At 38.5% G+C, this 20,260-nt stretch overlaps 1 protein-coding gene and 1 pseudogene across 1 annotated transcript in view; one reads left to right on the plus strand and one right to left on the minus strand.

The window, feature by feature from the left end:
• The window catches only part of RANBP3L (RAN binding protein 3 like), a 46,313-nt gene that overhangs the window by 3,438 nt on the left and 22,615 nt on the right, over window positions 1-20,260 (plus strand). Inside the window, exon 2 of the mRNA XM_049648160.1 lies at window positions 19,793-19,851. Coding sequence (XP_049504117.1) covers window positions 19,793-19,851 — 59 coding nt within the window. The remainder of the gene's footprint in view (window positions 1-19,792; window positions 19,852-20,260) is intronic.
• On the minus strand, window positions 17,357-17,468 carry LOC125935924 (uncharacterized; annotated as a pseudogene).

Consider the following 20,260-nt stretch of genomic DNA (forward strand, 5'->3'; position numbering starts at 1 on the left):
CCCCCCCCCCCCCCCCCCCCCCCCCCCCGCCAACCACACCAAAGTTCCAGCTTTTTAATATACAGACCATGATTAATTGGCATTTAACTCCTCAGAGGGCATAACCAGATTCAACACATAGGTACTTTCTAACCCTCCCTGCTATATGCTGAAGTGCTTTATGTTATAAAATTGTACTTTTTGGGTGATCATTTAGATAAAAGTCACTTATTGTTTAGCAACTATCTGAACGACGACTATGCAAAGCACTGTGCCAGACATGGTACATCAGTTGAACCAAGCCAACTAAACTATGGTTTCCAGTCCCCATAGTATTTACATTCTACAGCAGCAGATGCTAAACAGTCCAGCACAGGAATCCAGTAGGCTTCTCTCCCTACTTGTTGCTGTCTTTATAGATTCTTCTGTGATAGTTCAAATCCATTTATCTATAACATTGATCTGAGATCACATTTATAAACATTAACTTATATGTCTACAAAGCCTCAACAAAGTTCAGTTCACATTACATGTGCGAGGTAGACTTAACCATACTTATGTTTTACAAACCATATTTATGTTTATATACTTTAAAATTCACAAAGTAAATGTTTAGAATGCTTTAAAAATTACACAATTCTCAATACATTATCTTATTTAATTCTTACAATAGTCAGGTGAGGTAGTGTATTAGTCAAGGTTCTCCAGAAAAACAGAATCTCTAGGATGTGTGTGTGTGTGTGTGTGTAGATAGAGAGAGATCAAAATTTATTTTAAGAGATTGCCTCACACAATTAGGGAAGATGGCAAGTCCAAAATGCACTGTGTGGGCCACCAGGCTGGAGTCCCAGGCAAATTGCTGACCAACATTACAGTTGAAATCTGAAAGTGGTCTGCTGGCAGAATTCCCTCTTGCTCAGGGCAGGTCAGTCTTTTTTATATCCAGGCCTTTAGCTGATGGATGAGACCCACCAACATTCTGGAGGGCAATCCGCTTTACTCACAATCCACCAGTTTAAATGTAAATATCATCCAGGGGCAGCTGAGTGACTCAGTTGGTGAAGTGTCCAACTTCAGCTCAGGTCACAATCTCAGAGCTTGTGAGTTTGAGCCCCGCATTGGGCTCTACACTGACAACTCAGAGCCTGGAGCCTGCTTTGGATTCTGTGTCTCCCCCTCTCTCTTTGCCCCTCCCCTGCTCATGCTCATATATAGCTATCTCATAAAATCCATGATTTTTGAGATGCAATGTTTAATTTTTTTTTACTGATCCATATCAGAGAAACTTCTCTGCAGATATTCAAGATGCATTAGTGTTCCTTCTGATTTTTCTTGCTCTGACACCAACTGGGTGTACTACAATTTAATTAAATTCTGTCATTATCCAGAGTTAATGAAGACTCCAGAAGTTAAGGGCTCAGTCTCAAGAGACCGATCCACTTAAATGCTAGCTACAAATTTCAGGTGTCTCCAAGCCACCTCCATTTCTGCCTGGATGACTACAAATTTAAGGCTTCCCACAACTCTCCCAGGTTTGAAAATTTGCTAGAATGACTCACAGAACTCAAGAAAGCCCTATACTTATGATTACCATTTTATTATACAGGATACAAATGAACAGCCAGCTGAGCAGATACATAAGGCAAAGTGTCGGGGGTTTCTGAGCACATGGAGTCAGGGTATCCCACTCTCTCAAGACATCAGTAAGATCATCAGCCAGGAAGCTCCAGTAAGCATGGTGTCCAGAGTTTCCACATGGGATCTCGCTACATTTGCATGATTGATTAAATCAGTGACTATGATTGAACTCTGGCTTCAGTCTCTCTTCCCTCTCTGGAGGTTGGAAATGGAAAGTAGGGCTAGAAGGTCCAACCCTATACAACCTTGTTCTTTTTGGTGTGGCCAGCCTCTCCCTTGAGTTTCCTCGTTAGCATAACAAAGACAAATGGCCATCAGTTAGGAAATTCAGAGGGTTTTTCAAGCTCTGTGCAGGGAATGGAGAGCTAAAACCAGATCTATTCTTTATTACATCACATTTTGGCTGTCATTTTCAGGATGAATTCTTTTCTTAATATTAAGACAGTTTCCTGCAAGTCAAGGAGCACAAATTAACGCCCTCAACCACTTATTTATTCAGTACAGTTTTTAACCAAGAGCTGCGAGCTATATTAGACACCAGAAATGCAAGTTTTTCTGCCCAAGTTTATTTTCTGTCATGTGCTTTTTTGAGGAATTCAGTAATAAGAACTCAGCTAATGGTACTTTTTCAACTTTTTGGGTGAACGAAAAAGTGATTTGACTCCATAATATTGTGACCCTGCTGCATTAATCCTCATTCTGTGTATTTTGGCCACACTCCTCTTGAGGGTTTCAGAAGGCACTTAATTTAGCTTTGAACTTAGTAAATATAAATATAAAGGCTAAGTGGGGCATGTTTACTGTGAGACCAAATTTGCTCTGAGTCTAAACCATAAAACACAAATTATATTCAGATTGCCGCAAATGCACTATTTCCCTTGAAAATACTCTGTGAACATTTATGAATATACTTAATTTAGAACACTTAAAAAATTTAAGTGCTAAGGAATGAAGATACAACCATGAGAAAGGAAACGCAGTGGTGGCAAACAATGAAATAATGCCTTTTATATGAAAAGATAATGTGAGATACACACATTATGCTTCTCAAAATAGATTTGTATTAGGTTTCCTTCTTTGTGATTCTAAAACAGTGAAATGGCATAGACAACATGACATCTTTTGGGTGATACATGGCTAAATAAACGAGGATCAGAGGAAGGAACCCTGCACATATTTTTGTTTTTCTTCCACCAAAAGGGAACCTCAAAGTGGCTCAAATGAGTTTTGTTCTATCTACAAAACCATTACTCACATTTAAAAAAAAAAAAAATCTTTTTTAACGTTTATTTATTTTTGAGACAGAGAGAGACAGAGCATGAACCGGGGAGGGTCAGAGAGAGGGAGACACAGAATCTGAAACAGGCTCCAGGCTCTGAGATGTCAGCACAGAACCCGACGCGGGGCTTGAACTCACGGACCGCGAAATCATGACCTGAGCCGAAGTCGGCCGCTTAACCGACTGAGCCACCCAGGCGCCCCCCCCCCCCATTACTCACATTTAAAGGCACAAATTGGTGGAAACAAATATAGACCATTTAAAAATAACTAGAAAGGAGAGAACTCATATTCTATTAGATTTGATCATATTCAAGCTCCCACTCAGTGCAGGAATTCTTTCCACTAAGCTTTCTTAATAGATGGCACATTTATGAGGATCTGAAATATATATATAATGGTTTAAACTCCATTTTCCCACTTCACACTCATTAGGATGGCTACTATCAAAAGAAAAAAAATAGAAAATAACAAGTGTTGGCAAGAATGTGGAGAAATTAGAACTCTTATACACTGCTGGTGGGAATGGAAAATAGTGCATTTGCTGGAAAATAGTATGGCAATTCCTCAAAAACTACAAATAGAATTACCATGTGATCCAGCAATTCTACTTCCAGGTATATCCCCAAAAGAAGTGACAGCAGGGAATCAAACAGGTACTTGCACACCAATGCTCATAGCAGCATTATTTACAACAGCCAAAAGGTTAAAGCACATCTTTCCATTGACAAGTGAATAAACAAAATGTGGTGTGTATATATATATATATATATATATATATATATATACAAGAAAATATTATTCAGCCTTAAAAAGAAAGTAAATTCTGATACATGCTACATCATGGATGAATCTTGAGGACATTATGCTAAATGAAACAAGCAAGTCACAAGGAGATGAATACTATATGATTCCACTCATATGAGATTGCTAGAGTAGTCATTTTCAGAGACATAGAGCAGAATGGGGGTTGCCAAGGGCTGGGAGGGGGAATAGGGAGTTATTATTTAATGGTATAGAGTTTCAGTTTTGCAAGATGAATACGTTCTAGAGATTGCACAATAGTGTGAATCAGTTAGCACTATTGAACTATGTGCTTAAAAATGAGTAAGATGGTAAATTTTATGGTATGAAAAAAATTTTTAAGCCATTACTGGCCAAAGCCATCCCTAATTATGTTTCTGAATTTGGGCTTAAAAAAACAAAAACAAAACAAACCTTCATTTTTCCTATTCCTAAAACCAAAACTAGAAGGAAATATTCTGCTCATCTCTGATTCCCAAAAGCTATTTCTTTGAAAACATTAATAAAATTAATAAACTCCTAATTTTTACAAAAAAAAAAAACCCAAAACATTACCAATATCAGGAATGATATAGAGTGTCATTATAGATCCTACAGCTATTAGAGTGATAATAAAGGAATATTATGAATAACACTGTGCCAGAAAGACACCAAAAAAAAAAAAAAAATCAACAGCCACTCACATAAAAACTCCAAAAGGATTTAGAATAGAAAGGAACTTCCTCAACCCAAAAAGAACATTTTCAAAAAACTGACAGCTAGTATAGTGCTTTCATTGTCAATGAAAGACTTAATACTTCCCTATGAAGATTGGGAAGCAACCAAGGATGTCCACTATAGTCACTTCTATTCAACATTATGGAATAGGACTGAAGGTCTTAGCCAATGTACTAGGTTAAGAAAAAGAAATAGGGGTGCCTGGGTGGCTCAGTTGGTTGAGCATCTGACTTCGGCTCAGGTCGTGATCTCATGGTTTGTGAGTTCGAGCCCCGTGTTGGGCTCTGTGCTGACAGCTCAGAGCCTGGAGCCTGCTTCTGATTCTGTCTCCCTCTCTCTCTGCCCCTCCCCCACTCATGCTCTGTCTCTGTCTTAGAAATAAATAAACATTGGGGCGCCTGCGTGGCTCAGTCGGTTAGGCGTCCGACTTCAGCTCAGGTCACGATCTCAGGGTCCGTGACTTCGAGCCCCACGTCGGGCTCTGGGCCGATGGCTCAGAGCCTGGAGCCTGCTTCCGATTCTGTGTCTCCCTCTCTCTCTGCCCCTCCCCTGTTCATGCTCTGTCTCTCTCTGTCTCAAAAACAAATAAACGTTAAAAAAAAAAAAAGAAAAAAAAAGAAATAAATAAACATTAAAAAATTTTTTTTAAAAAAGAAAAAGAAAAAAATAAAAGTTTTATATTTTGGAAATAAAGAGGTAAAACTATATTCACAGATGAATGATAGCTGGTATAGGAAAAACTTTAGGAATCAATTAAAAGAAAAAAAAATACTACAACTAATAAGTGAGTTACCAAGATCACAGATAACAGCATACAAAGTCAGTATACTAAAAACAACCGTATTTCTATATATTAGCAAAGAATAATTGGAAGTTGAAAACTTTTAAGTATTCTTTTAGTAGTACATTTTTTATAAAAAAAAATAGTAAAGGAGTTATTAACAAAAGATGTGCAAGACCGGTACACTTAAAACAAACATTGTAGAGAAAAGCTACAGAAGATTGAACTAAATACATAAATTGGAAGGTTCAATTTATTAAGATATTAACCCTCCCCAAATTGATCTAGAGAGTCAAGGCCATCTCAATCAAAATTCCCGCAGACTCTTTTTTCCTTGACAAGCTAATCTTTAATTTATAAGGAAATGCAAAGGACCTAAAATAGCTAAAATCTTGAAAAAGAAGAACAAATTTGATAACTTATGCTTTGGATTTCAACTTATAATAATCAAGATGGTATAATATTGGTATAAAGTTAGAAAATTTATTATTGAAACAGAAGAGGGAGCCCAGAAATTGACTCACTCATTTTTGGCCAGTTTTTGACAAAGATATCGAGATAGTTCAAAGAAGGAAAAGATACTACTTTTTGTAATACCCCTGGAACAAATAGCCCTCATTACTCACCTCACACAAAAATTAATTTGAGATGAAATATGAAAACACAGAAGCTTAATCTGTAAAACTTCTGAAGGAAAAACACGGGAAAATATTTTCATAAATTGGAACAGGTAATTTTTACAGACACAGAAAGTACTAACCATAAAAAATAGATAAACTAGACTACCAACATTAAAAATATTTGTTTTTTAAAAGATTACATTAATACAAGAAAAGAGAAACTGGGAGATGAGTGCCTGGGTGGCTCAATTGGTTAAACCTCTGACTTTGGCTCAGGTCATGATCTCACAATTTGTGAGTTCAAGCCCCGTGTAGGGCTCTGTGCTGACAGCTCAGAGCCTGGAGCCTGCTTCAGATTCTGTGTTTCCTCTCTCTCTGCCCATCCCTCTGCTTGTGCTCTGTCTGTCTCTCTCTCAAAATAATAAACATTAAAAAAAATTTTTTTAAAGAGAAACTGGGAGAAAACATTTGTGATATATAGATCTGGAAAAAAAGCTTGTAATCAGAATATGTAAAGAACTCAATATAAACAATTTGATTAAAAAATAAGCAAACAATCTGTCAGACACTTTAGAAAAAGGACATATAAATGTCTAAGAATCACATCAAAAAATGCTCAACATAATTAGTCATCAGGGAAATGTAAATTAAAACCTCTGTCAGATATCACTTCCCATTCACTAGAATGGCTAAAATTAAGAATGCCAATGATACTGTGTTGCAGAGACTGTAGAGCAATCAGAACTCCTATGTATTGCTGTAAAGTGATACGACCACTTTGGAAAATAGTCCGGCAATTTCTTTTATCGTTAAATCTACGCCTACCCTATGATAACCGATCACATTCTTAGGTATTTTCCCAAGAGGAATGAAAAACAAAAAGCTTAGAGAAGAATGTTCATGGCAGATTTTATACCTATGAGCTCCAACATGTGAACCACTCAAATGTACATAAGCCCGTAAATGGATAAGCCAACTGTGGTATGTCCGTAGACTGGAATGTTACCCAGGAGTAGAAAGCAGTAAGTTGCGGTTACACATAACCACATGGATGAATCTGAAACTGTACGACATTTGGGGGGTGAAGCCAAGAGGCTGGTCTATGGGGCGAAGGACCAAGGGCTTGGCACATGTGCAGCTCATACAGCAGTACGCTGCCGCGCATGGGCTGGTAAGCTCTGGCAGTAGCATAGATTCTAACCCTTATGCTGTGTGATGGAAGGCCATCTCCTGAGGATGCTGTAGACATCTCAGATGGAAAATTCTGCTAGGGCAACTGCAAGATCCCTTTCAAAACCAAGATTCTGTGGTTTGCCCCCAATTCTTTCATTCATTTTGATGTTGTCTCCTCAACGGTGTTGTGCAAGTTCTTTGGGAGCAGTAAACTGAGTTTATACTGGAAACCACTCACAGCACTACATGTCAACGGTAAACAAATCATATTTTGTCATATGTCATCCTAACCCAAAAACTCCAGAGCCTGTGCTATAGCCCGAGTTTCCTTCCTCTCATGTGGGCTCATTTAAGTACCTGCAAACGATCTGAGTGATGGCTGGCCCTTGAACTCAGTTTGTCATTCAGTTTTAAATGTGTTGCTATTCGAGTCACCAGTTGATCTGTATGTAAACCGCTCACCACATCCAAATGTCTCCCAAAAGGGGTATTTAACTGTAAAATAATAGGTAAGAAAATGCAGCAGTATCAGTGCAAACACATCAGATCAGAGCAGGTGGCCTGCTTACTGGGCTAGCAGTTTTCACTGAAATTTAAATATTTGCATGATATATGTTTCTTAAACTGCACGAAGTGTGAAAGATTGCAATGTACCACTTTTGGAACTGGGCCAATATGGCCTTGGAGAGATGATTTAGATTTTAACAAAATAAATAAGAAGTATCAAAAAGTCCAAATTAAACAGAGGCTAAGCAATAGTCATTACTATAACTCACTTTTTTTTTTTTTTTTTTTTTTTTTTAGCGTTTATTTATTTTTGAGACAGAGAGAGACAAAGCATGAACGGGGGAGGGTCAGAGAGAGGGAGACACAGAATCCGAAACAGGCTCCAGGCTCTGAGCTGTCAGCACAGAGCCCGACGCGGGGCTCGAACCCACGGAACGCGAGATCATGACCCGGGCCGAAGTTGGCCGCTTAACCGACTGAGCCACCCAGGCGCCCCAATATAACTCACTTTTTTATTTAAACTGGGGACTCTATTCAGAATAAAGTGCTGGCTCAAAGTGCTCATTATATTAAATCATTAACTTGACTTGAAATCTTAACATTTAGGCCAGGTAAATTTCACACCTGACTTGCTTTTTAATGAAATCTATTGGTAAAGCTAGCATAATAACCAAAGGCAGGATTCAAAATGCAGTAAATACTCATATCCAGTAAAAAGCTGCATTCCTTCTACCCAATGATCAGATATCTCACCCTATGTAGATGGTCAATAAATAAGCACGAGGTCATAAGAGTGAGATCTAGATTACTGACAAGAGATGATGATAGTCGGAAGATACCTTTTGATACTAAACCATCAAAGAGCATGAAACATGCATCTGTGAATTGAGCCAGAAGGAGACAGAGGCTAAACTGTAACTGATGAAATGGAAACTGACCTATATACTCGAACGGGAGAGCGAAAAGATTTTTCTAAGTCTCCCGTATCACTGCAGAATGGGCTTTATAACAGGACACAAGTTCCTTTCCCTCAGCAGATGCAGAGAAAGTACCAAGTCTCCGGACATGACAGCTTAGTAACTGGATTGTCCCTCTTGAGTAGGAATCTGTAATGACTGGTTTCAATAATTGGCTCCAAATCCTTTCTTGTTCTGATAAAAGGAAGTAGTTCATGACAAGAAGGTATGTTACCATCTGGAGAAAAAAGAGTAAAGCAGGGAGACTTGATGGAAAAGGACCATTTTGGTCTAGGCCTGTCTGTGTTAAACTGTAGTTGACTTGCAGAGAAATGAAGTCACAGATAAGGATTTATGTGTATGTGTGTTTTTATAAATTGAGTGTGAGTAAGACATATACCAGAGCTACAGATTATGAGGGTCTATTCGTTCAACAAGACCGACTTTGTCATAAGGAACTTCATGTATGAAGTATGGATTCAAGTGTGGATTAGTTTTGGTATTAGTTGCCATTTTTCTTTCTGAAAATTGAATACGCTAAAATTAATTAGTAGAGGTGATTGTTTTGATCGTAGGCTGAAACAAAGTAGATTTTGAGGGACTTGCAGAAAGCTCTAGCTACAAATAAAAAGAGAAAAAAAGCATAAAGATTTAGAAAACAAATCTTCAAAAAACACCCATAATAGATGTGCCGATGTCTTTCTAATTTTGTAAACATTTCTTATATTTTAAGGTTTAAATTCACAATATTGTTATTGTCTTTTACTTTGCTCGTAGCAGGCTATTAATGTTTATTTAGTAAATCAATACTTTTTCCCCAAAAGTTCATCCAAGTGATTAATATTCCTAAATTACTGAGTGTTCGAGCTTTAAACTCCACTTAGGGCAATGGATCTTCACATACTAGAAAACTGAAAGCAGAGGAGAGAAGTGACTTACTCAAAGTTAATAGCTAGTGCAAAGAGCCGGTACTATACTTCTACATTTGTTTGAGAATGTTATGAAGAAAGGGCCAGCATAATAAAAAGTATCTACAATGCATTAAAAAATTAAGACAAAATAAACTTGAGTTGTACCTTATTTAAAAATACCCACAGAAAGAGTATTTACTTGAGTAATAATCTTAGTATTAAGCAGGTAGAGAAAATGATGAGTATACGAGGGAGGGGAAGGAGAAACAGGAAGAGGGAGGAAGGGAAAAGCGCGGAGAAGCGAGGAACCAGGCACTAGAGAGAAATATGCAGCCAATTGAGAGCAAAGAAAGGAGAAGAAGCAAATGAAGAAAAGCTGATTAAAAAAAAAAAAAAAAGGTCCAAAATGTGCTACATACATACACCGGGATATTATTCAGCCTTAGAAAGCAATGAGATTCTTCATACATGCTACAGCACGGATGAACCTTGAAGATACGCTAAGTGAAGTAAGTCAGGTACAAAGAGACACAGATTGCATGATTCCACTTCTACAAAGTGTCCTAGGGCAGGTGGATCCACAGAGTCAGAAAGCAGAGTGTGGTTTGGTGGGAATGCAAGCTGGTGCAGCCACTCTGGAAAACAATATGGAGGTTCCTCAAGAAACTAAAAATAGAACTACTCTACGACCCAGCAACTGCACTACTAGGCATTTATCCATGAGATGCAGGTGTGCTACATATGCACCCTCATGTTTACAGCAACACTATCAACAATAGCCAAAGTATGGAAAGAGCCCAAATGTCCATCGATGGATGAATGGATAAAGAAGATGTGGTATATATATACAATGGAGTATTACTCGGCAATCAAAAAGAATGAAATCTTGCCATTTGCAACTACGTGGATGGAACTGGCGGGTATTATGCTAAGTGAAACGAGTCAGAGAAAGACAAAAATCATATGACTTCACTCATATGAAGACTTTAAGAGACAAAACAGATGAACATAAGGGAAGGGAAAAAATAATATAAAAACAGGGAGGGAGACAAAACAGAAGAGACTCATAAATATGGAGAACTGAAGGTTAGTGGAGGGGTTGTGGGAGGGGGGATGGGCTAAATGGGTAAGGGGCACTAAGGAATCTACTCCTGAAATCATTGTTGCACTATATGCTAACTAATTTGGATGTAAATTAAAAAAATAAAAAATAAAATTAAAAAAAAAAAAGAAAGTAGAGTGTGGTGACACAGGCTCTGGGGAGAGAGACATGGGGAAATAGCGCTTCGTGGATACAGAGTTTCAGTTTAGGATGATGGAAAAGTTCCAAGATGGACGGTGGTAATAGTTACGCATCAGTGTGAATATACGTAATGTCAATGAACCGTACATTTTAAATGGTTAAAATGGTAAAATGTTATGTATATTTTCCCACAATAAAAAAAAAAAAACACTTAAAAGAAATGAATTGATTACAGGATCTCCTCTAATCCTTTCTTTTGGACTTATCACAATAGTTCACTGATCATGAAAACTTGAAGGAAAGAAAATGAATAGATTTAAAGGCTTGTTCTCAGTTTTCTTGAGAATTCTTCAAGTCGTATACGTTTGAAAAGTGAAAGTTTTTCTCTTATAGTTTTCTTTAGCATGATGAACAAAATGTTTCTGGTAAGGCTTACAAATTGCTACCTGGCCTTGACTTCTGCCAAACTAGCTCTAAATCAATGCAATAAGGTATCTGCGGCCGGCATTGCTGTATTCCTGCTCATTTCTGTGCCCGAGGGCCAGCAGGGCATTTCAGTGACGATGAATGGCCGCCTGCCGGCTTCTGTGAATTCCCAAGAAGAGAATGAGGTCTGGGCCTTCTGGGCTTGTGAGCTCCTTGGGTGGGCAGTTCTTGCTCCTTTCTTCTGGCCTAGGCCTCCAACATCTTGTTCTCAGGGGAACAACATCCATTTAGTCTTGTGGAAACAAGAAAACAAGGAGCCTTTTTTTCCTGCTTGCTCAAAGCCTCAGGACAAAGAGGAATAAGGAAAAGAGATTTGGAATTAGAAGAAGCCGCAATCAAACTTCTCCATCCGGTCTGTGTCCTTGGAATCTAGGAAGGAATTTAAAAATAGTGTGTTTCTTTAGTGAAGAGGAAGAGCTTAAATTTATCTGAATTCAGTGTATGAAGCTACGCTTCAGCCATATTGATTTATTAATAGTCTATGTGAAGAGTGACTTCTTACTAATATGGTATTTCGTGTCAGAATCACCTCTTTAATTTTAGCAGTACAGAAATGCTAGAGAATTACTTAAAATAAAGAGATACCATTTTAAACCTGTGGATGTGCCTGGTCAATATTAATCTTCAACATGTCATAAAACCTTGACTATATTTCTGTTCCCCCTCCCTCAGCAAAATGGAGAGACCCATTTCTAACATATGGAAGCAGTTTCACACTGCAAGTTATTCTGAGGGGAAAATATGTAATTCATAAATGCTGTCAAATGAAATATGTATTTCCAAATGGTACCAAGTTGACCAAGCACATCCTATGACAGATTCCACATCTTTATTACCCCATGTGCATAAATGAAGGAACAGTTTAGAGAAGGGCAAACAGCCCCTTTTAGCATCCTCCATCCGGAAGTCCCATGTTTGTTGCTGGGACACATATTCAAGTAATCAAAGATTGCAAGTAACCTTATCACAACATAGCTTTATTTATAAACAAAATAGCACCTTCAAATTATGGAGAAATGGGTATGCTCTGTCCAAAGTAATACATTCGTCTGGGTTATTTTCGTCAGTGGCTGAATATATATATATATTGACAAGAAGATTTTAGATGGCAAGGTTCACCATGCCATTTGCCTGCCGACATTCCAAAACAAACCTCTTTGGTCAGAATACGAAGAGAAAATGGTGAGACCAAGTGAAGCATCTTACAGTGTTTACAGAGGGCAAAACCAAAGTGCAGCTAGACTGACGCAGTCTGTGGCCACATCTCAACGAGGCTTTTACAAACCATGGAAGCAGGAGAACCCTCAGAGCCCAGGCACATCACAACTTCAGAAGAGAGGAAGCTGTCAAGTAGTCATTTAACTCACAATGGAAGCCAGGAGGGACCCTTTCTTACAGGAAAAATCTCTCCCGTGCTTTAGTCCCCAAATATTAGCTGTCTGGTCTCAGGCACATCCTGTAATTTTAGAGGCTTTCTTTTCTCATAAGCACAAGGGTCTAATAACCTACTTTTTGAGAATCCTATAATGCAGTAAGAGCGGCAGCTTACTGAGCATTTCGTACGTGCCAGGTGTTTCACCTCTGTTACCTTGCAACTCTGTGAAGTATGTTTTATTATCTCCGTCTTACAGACAAGGAAACCTGGGCTCAGAAGCATCAAATGCCCTGCCCTGGCTTATTGTTAGTAAATTCAGGAGATGGAATTTGAATCCAGGTCTCTTTTCCAACAAAGCTTGGATTTTTTAAAACCACGCATTCCGGAACTTAGTAAGCATTCATTGAGTCACCAAAAACTAATATATTTAAATCTGCTTACAATAGGTAAAGTAGGATGGAAATGGAAGTCTTTAAATTACCCCAGTGCATAAAAGAAGCATCATGGGAGGTCACCAAGGTCCAACCTTTTATACTACTTCTTAAGGTCATATTAAGTTAAACAAAAGGCAAAAGGATAAAGATTAGTCGTGACATGCATAAGCATATCATATAGTAGCTACTGTCTTTAAGAATGAAAAAAAGAAATAATTTAAAAAGTCGGGGTGCCTGGGTGGCTCAGTCGGTTGAGCATCCGACTTCGGGTCAGGGCATGATCTCGCAGTCTATGGGTTCAAGCCCTGCATCAGGCTCTGTGCTGACAGCTCCGAGCCTGGAACCTGCTTCGGATTCTGTGTCTCCCTCTCTCTGCCCCTTCCCCACTCATGCTCTGGCTCTCTCTCTGTCAAAAATAAATAAAATATTAAATTTTTTTTTAATTAAAAAAAAGAATTTAAAAAGAAACGAAAAAAGAAATTTCTTAAATTTAATAATTTAAGAAAGAAATTCCAGTTTTGACACTGGAATAATAGTAAAATTTAATGGCGTATGCTATGATACCTATTGAAAAGGTCACCACTCACCCCCAAATATAAAGCATACTACACATGATGACCGTATCTTTTGGGGTCAATTACAGAACACTCTCAAAATTATAAAGCCATTTTTACCCCTCACCATTGTGTTTTGATTGACAGAGTGATTTTGCCAGATGTTCTATACCACATGACTTAATTAAAATTATTTGTTTTTTAATCTGTGAACCTCTCTACTTACACAGGCATTAGTGAAGTGATTTTGAAAAATAGGAAATTTTCTTCAGTTGAATTCCTGCTGCTATAAATCTCCAGATTCTAAAATGCAAGTGAAATTAATTCACTGGCTATCGCCCACTACCGCACATAACTGGATTATAAATTAAGCAGCACAGTTTAGAGGTGAGGTTGGGTGAATGCATTCAACACGGAATTCTGAGGGCTTGGTCCTACCTCCAGAATGGTAGCAAGGGCCATGTTTGACACAGAGTCTGAGTCTTTTTGCTTCTTGCTCACATCAAAGACTTTTATTATCTCTATGCCTTGATTTTCCAAAGTTGGTCTGTGTATACATCTAGACCGATGTACAAACCAAGGGAGGAAAGTGTCTAGACTCTTTAGAACTTACGATGAACAGATCCCTTGAACACTATCAGTATGAGAAGCAGATGGGTTCAGAAAATAGGATGGCTTGGGCAAACTCGGGGTGATGATGGTTGTGTTCAGTGGGTTGAGAGAGAGTTTTCTCATCTTCTCCGATTTCCTATCATGAAATGATTCCCATTCTGAAAATGAGTGATTTCTTTATCAGCGTGGTATTGACGAGAAGAGGAGTAGCTTTCTTTTTCTGTTCTAATGTTGATTTTTTGTCTCTAGTGTGGGCTTCTCATAATGAATCAAAACTAGAAATGCTCGATTTCTTAGAGTTGGCAGTTTCATAACTTCATTTTCAACAAGAACTTAAAGCAGCTCAAACAAATTAGACGTTAGTTGAAAGGCTGAGTGTTTTTCCCTTCTACTTCATATACTGTACTACTATAACAGTTTTATATTTATAGTACACAGAATTGGTTATTGCTTTAGCAGCAATGACCAGTACTGGAATGCTTCCAGCAGGATCCATTCATCCTGTGTCTCAAGTTGAGCTAGTAGCTTTGTGAATCAGCCTGGAAACTTCTTGTGTAAACTGCCTCTATTTTCCTCTGGGGTCCTGGTTATTTTACTTCACCTCAGTACAAAACATCTCATAAAATAGAACCAAGAGTGTTCCATCACAGTTAATAGTGTCACTCTGTGGCCCTACCACCCCCTCTGTAAAGACATAGTTTTTTATATGATGGTGGGTAATTTGTTATTTCATTCTTCTTGCATTTTTATTGAGCTCCTCCGTGTAGGGCTAGAAATAAGTACAGAATATCTCATGCTAGTGCTTCCCTCATAAATTGGCAGATTCCTTTTTCTTCTGGGGCTGCCACTTGCCCTTATTAAAACTGTCTTGGAGGGGTTCCTGGGTGGCTCAGTTGGTTAAGCCTCTGACATCGGCTCAGGTCATGATCTCGCGGTTCATGGGTTTGAGCCCTGTGTCTGGCTCTGTGTTGACAGCTCAGAGTCTGGAGCCTGCTTTGGATTCTGTGTCTCCCTTTCTCTCTGCTCCTTCCCTGCTTGTGCTCTCTCTTTCTCTCTCTCAAAAATAAATAAACATGAAAAAAAAATAAAAATGTCTTGGAATATTTTAATATAATGTTGAGGTTTGTTTTTTCTTTTTACAAAAATCAAGATTATGATTCAGACCCTCTGTGTCTCTTCTTTCTGGGGTTCCATACAGAGACTAAGGTCACTTGCTATGATTTGCCTATTTTTTCTACAGAAGATCTCATTTTTAGAGTTGAAACTTCAGAGGTTTCAAATTTTTGGTGAAGAATCCTAGTACTATGGCAATGTTTTTGATGTAGTTTATGCTTCCAGCCTAATTTTTTGCCTCGCAGAAATGAACATTTTAATGAACATTTAATAATCTCAAGCCAAGACATTTTCCAAAAACATTTTTTTTTTCAGGGACACCAACGTCAGATTTCAGACATATCAAAACAGCAAACAAACTTTTGCATTTGAGAGGAAATCATTAATGGCTTCAAGCAAAATATCTGAATGACTGATTTCAGCATCAGTGTCAATATTTTAATATCCTTACTACAGAGATTTCTTTTGAAGTCTTCTGAATAGCCCTTAACTTCAGCTTACACTGAATCATAATCATAGTATGGGGTTTGAGTAGCAATCCTTTTCTCATTAATTGTCAGGTTACTCAGAACATCTGGAGAGTTAGTCACTGACTCCAGGAATCTCCACTGCCATCTTCCTAAATGTGGTATCAGGTGACAGAGACCTGGAGGTGCTTTCTAGGACTACCTCTTAACCATATGTATACATCACCTAGGGATCGTGTCAAATACGATCATTCTGTAGGTATGGGGTGGGCCTGAGAGTTTCTGTTTCTAACAAACACCCAGTGATGCTTCTGGTCTACCTGGACCACACTTTGACCAACAATCTCTAAAACTCTGTATGGACCACAGCCTGAATTCAGGCTGTGCTCCTGACATTAAAAGAAGAAGAAGAAAGATAGGGGCTCGATGAAGAGAAATGAGGAAGAAAACTAGGGATAAGAATATGGTAATGAATGAAAGGAAAAAGAAAGATCTTTGAGGAACAATGAGGCATTTCCCTCAGACTAACAAGAGTCACAGGGTACCCACAGGTAATATCGGACTGGAGGGGAAGAGGACAGGGAATCTCACTTTTATTGAATGTCTCCTGTGCAACCTGTGGTCTGATATATTGCTATATGTTTATGTATGGATGGATAGATGATGCTAGATAGATAGATGATAGGCAAATAGATACTGGAATGTACTGTAAATATCTGGATATATAGAGAGATGTGTGCAAATATAGAGAATAGATAGATGATAGATGGTTCTGCTTTGTTCCAAATGGGTTTGAGGAGGAAGCTGTACGAGATGCTTCTATATGCATACATTGCTTCAAGCCTCATGACAAGCTTTTAAAATATATACACAGAGACACAGATCATAAAACTGAGGCTTGGATTAATTTAAAAAAAAAATACAGTTCTAGGACTATTTGCCTTCCGAGCTCCCAAATCCATGCTTTGACCAGTTAGAGAGCTGGACACAAGTCAAAGAGGGTGGAGAGGACAGGGGCATAATGAACAATGTTGGAGCCTGGGCTAAGACAGTGCACAAGGAGAAGAAATTAGAGAAGAGGATGTGGCAGACATGTGGATAGGTCCAGGAAGAAAGGGAGAGGAAAAGGCAGGACCTGCCAGGGCTGCAGCCCAAGTGGATAATTCCAGTCCTGGTAGCAATTAAGAGGTGACCCATTTGGCATCACCTGCCTCTCAGTGGGAGGGGTTGTTGCCACTCTCTTTCCTGCCAAGTCCGTTTCCACAACCTTTCTGGCCCCGGCTAGGGCAGCCTGGTTCTATCCAGTGTGGAGGATTCAGTGTTCACCTTTCCCCAAATCCCAACGCAGCAAGAGGCGGTCCGCAGAACTCTGCTGTGTAGTAGAAATTTGGGGCCCCTAAGGGTGCTGGTCCTGTCCCCGCTGGGACTCTGAGTTGGGGGTGCTCCGTGCTCAGTGTCTTTCTCCTCTTCTGGATCTGCTTTTGGCTCTGCAGATCCTTTTGAACCTCCTTCTCTGAGATGATTCATTGGGAAAATCCTCCAGTTACGTTTTGATGAAACATATGAAAATAAAGGATAGGGACAAGGCCTTATGACCCACCTGAAACTGGGGGAGAGGGGAATTATGGTACATATTAGAAGGAGGAAAAGTTTATATTTACTCACCTTCAGCCTCATCTTGTACCACTGATCCTCTCTCTCTTGCCTTGCAAGGTGGCTTGTACATGGTCAACCCTCAATACATATATTTTTTTTAAATAAATGGATTGATTAATTAATACATTACACACTTGATCTTAGCCAAAAGGCCGAGAAGCGATTAATGAATACACTATAAAGCAAAAAAGCATAAACTTAAAATTAGAAAATCATAAGAACCTTGCTTTTATTTTGAAAATTTCCTACTGGGTTAAGTAAAAAAACTGTTATGGACCCGACGGCTGGATAAATGCTTACCTTTGGCTTTGGCTTTGGAGCCAAAAGAACTGCTTGGAAGGGGGGAACAGAATCCAGATGGAAGAGGAGGTATGGAGATTATCTGCTTTGCAACTTATGTGCTGGGCCGAGTCAGGGAGAGAGGGTGGCTATGCTGAGGCTAATAAACCTTCAATCAGACAATGTATCCCTACATCCCAGCACAATGCCTGGCACAGAAAGGATGCCCAACGAATATTTGTTGAATTAATGAATAAAAGTGACATTCTTACTTTATCATATGTTCTCCAAGCTGCAAGTAACCCTTTACGATTTCCTCCTTAATGCTGCATTGAAGAGTGCTTTTGCCTGTGTTTAGCTGAATGTTTTGATTGAGGGAAAGTCAACGTGTTATTTGTCTAGAATTAGGCCTCATCATGCTATTTTAGGCATAACTATCCTAAGTTTGGTTTAGAAGAGGCTGATTTATAATTCCATTTCATAAGTATTCCCCTACACATTCACGAAGCCTATTTTCTTTCAAAGTCACTGGAGTTCTCATTTCTTAACTCTAATATAATTGCTGAACAGGAGCTTGTTTGAGAAGGAATAAAGAATTGAACCATAGTTTCATGTGGATGGGACTGCCAGTATGTTCTTGAGTATTTTCTGCTGGGACTCACTTGGTTCCAAGGACAGACAGTGCAGTAAAAAACTTGCATGAAAAACTGAGCAGGTTATCTCCGTGGACCACAAGAAGTACCCCCAGGTCATAGGGCCCCAGGAGCTTGGCAAGAGTGGCCTGGCAGAGTTTTGACACTCTCTTACGGGATTCAAATATGGGGAACTGGAGAACCCCTTTCTGGCATATAACAAAATGTAATTGGCAGTTCCTTGAAACTCCTCAGTGAGAGTTTTATTTATTCATCCCAGGGATGGCAAATTACCTTGGCTTGTATGCCAGGACAATATACTGGTAATGGCTATTGAAAACCTATAATGAGAAAAATTCTGAGATCATATTTGGGCTCATTAAGAAAGTGTCATTTTTACTTCAATTTAAAAAAGAAAGTGTTGTCTTAAGTGGTCAATGTCAGCTAAGGATTGGTGGCGTGCCATATATTTAATATTCTTTCTTTAAAGCTTTTTTTTTTGTCTTGTAAAAATCTAAGCAATTATATCTAAAAATCCATTGCCACATACACTCTGAGAGGTAAGTACTGTTGTAGTCTTCATTTTGTTTTCCGATGAAGAAACTAAAGATACAAACATATTATTTCCCCAAGAATTAGTGCTACACAAGCCTCCCTAACTACAGAGCCCAAGCTCTTAACAAACATGTCATTTTCCCTAAGAATTCTGGAGTGCTGATATTTAAATCTGTTATCCCTCATTTACACCCTAGAATAAATGAGTTTCTCTCCATTGTCTTACCTAAAATAGGAAAATATAAAAGATTAATAAGGTCAATGGGGCTGAAGACAAAGTTTATCTACTTTACAACACTGTTTTAGACTGATTTTTAGGGGCACCTTGGGTGGCTCAGTCAGTTGAACATCTGACTCTTGATTTTGGCTCAGTCACGATCTCACTGTTTATGAGTTCCAGCCCCACATTGGGCTACATGCTAACAGTACAGAGTCTGTTTGGGATTCTCTCTCTCTCTCCCTCTGCCCCTCCCCTACTCTCTCTCTCTCTCTCTCAAAATGTAGAAACATTTTTTTTTAACAAGACTGATTCTTAGTTTAAATATTTAAAACATGGCAAGTATTTTCCTCTAATCAAGGAAGTATGCGTTATTTCTGGATTATTCTAAGGATCTACTTGAGATCCAACCCAAGTAGAAGAACTGTTCTTAGATGACATTTTTCAGCCCTTTGTGGTTTTTCATTCTAAAAGTAAACATGTTAATCATTATGCCCTAATGATATTCTAAATGCAGGTAATTATACTTTGTTTTCCTTAAACACTTAAAGTGTGTTCTTTAATGGGATGAGCTCACTATTTGTGGAAACAAATTATTATCACTTTCCCCAACTATTTATATCTGTAAATAACTGAAAATCATTTGTAAATATGCAAGTTCTAGTGTCCATGTAAACACAGTTTGGATTTTACCTAAAGGCAGGGAAAAACACAAAACAAAACAAAAAATCTTCAAATACTCGTAGTTGGTGTTAGAAATGTCAGAATATGATTTGACTTTTTACCTGTTCTTTTCCTTTTACAGAAAAATCTGTCATTGCTCAGCCAATATTTGTTTTTGCAAAGAGAGAACAAACTTTTAAGGTAAGACGAAGCTACTTTTCTTTGTTTGATTTTCACTTTGACCAAGAAAATTATCTCTCAAGAAGCTGCTGTTACTAAATATCATTGCTGCCTTAGTTTAGGCTCTTGTTCTTTACTTAGCAGAGTAGTGCCTCCAGAATATTTATATAGTCGGTTTTTACTGGCAGCAATTCGGCTGAAATGGGAGGCCAGAGGCCTTGTCTTGAAGCTATGAATAACATACCATTTTTACCAAAATTATAGGGTTTTTTGGAGTGACTTGGAAAGGGGCAGGACTGAAAGAGGTCAGGAGGACTGAGACTCCTTGTGGGTCTCCACCACTGACCTAGCTTAAAACTGGGTATCAGATAAGTTCTAAACTCTGATACTTGATTTAAAAGGGATCTTGAAGAATTTATCTGCCTTTTCA

The sequence above is a fragment of the Panthera uncia genome (assembly GCF_023721935.1).
Source record: "Panthera uncia isolate 11264 chromosome A1 unlocalized genomic scaffold, Puncia_PCG_1.0 HiC_scaffold_17, whole genome shotgun sequence".
Taxonomy (NCBI): Eukaryota; Metazoa; Chordata; class Mammalia; order Carnivora; family Felidae; genus Panthera; species Panthera uncia.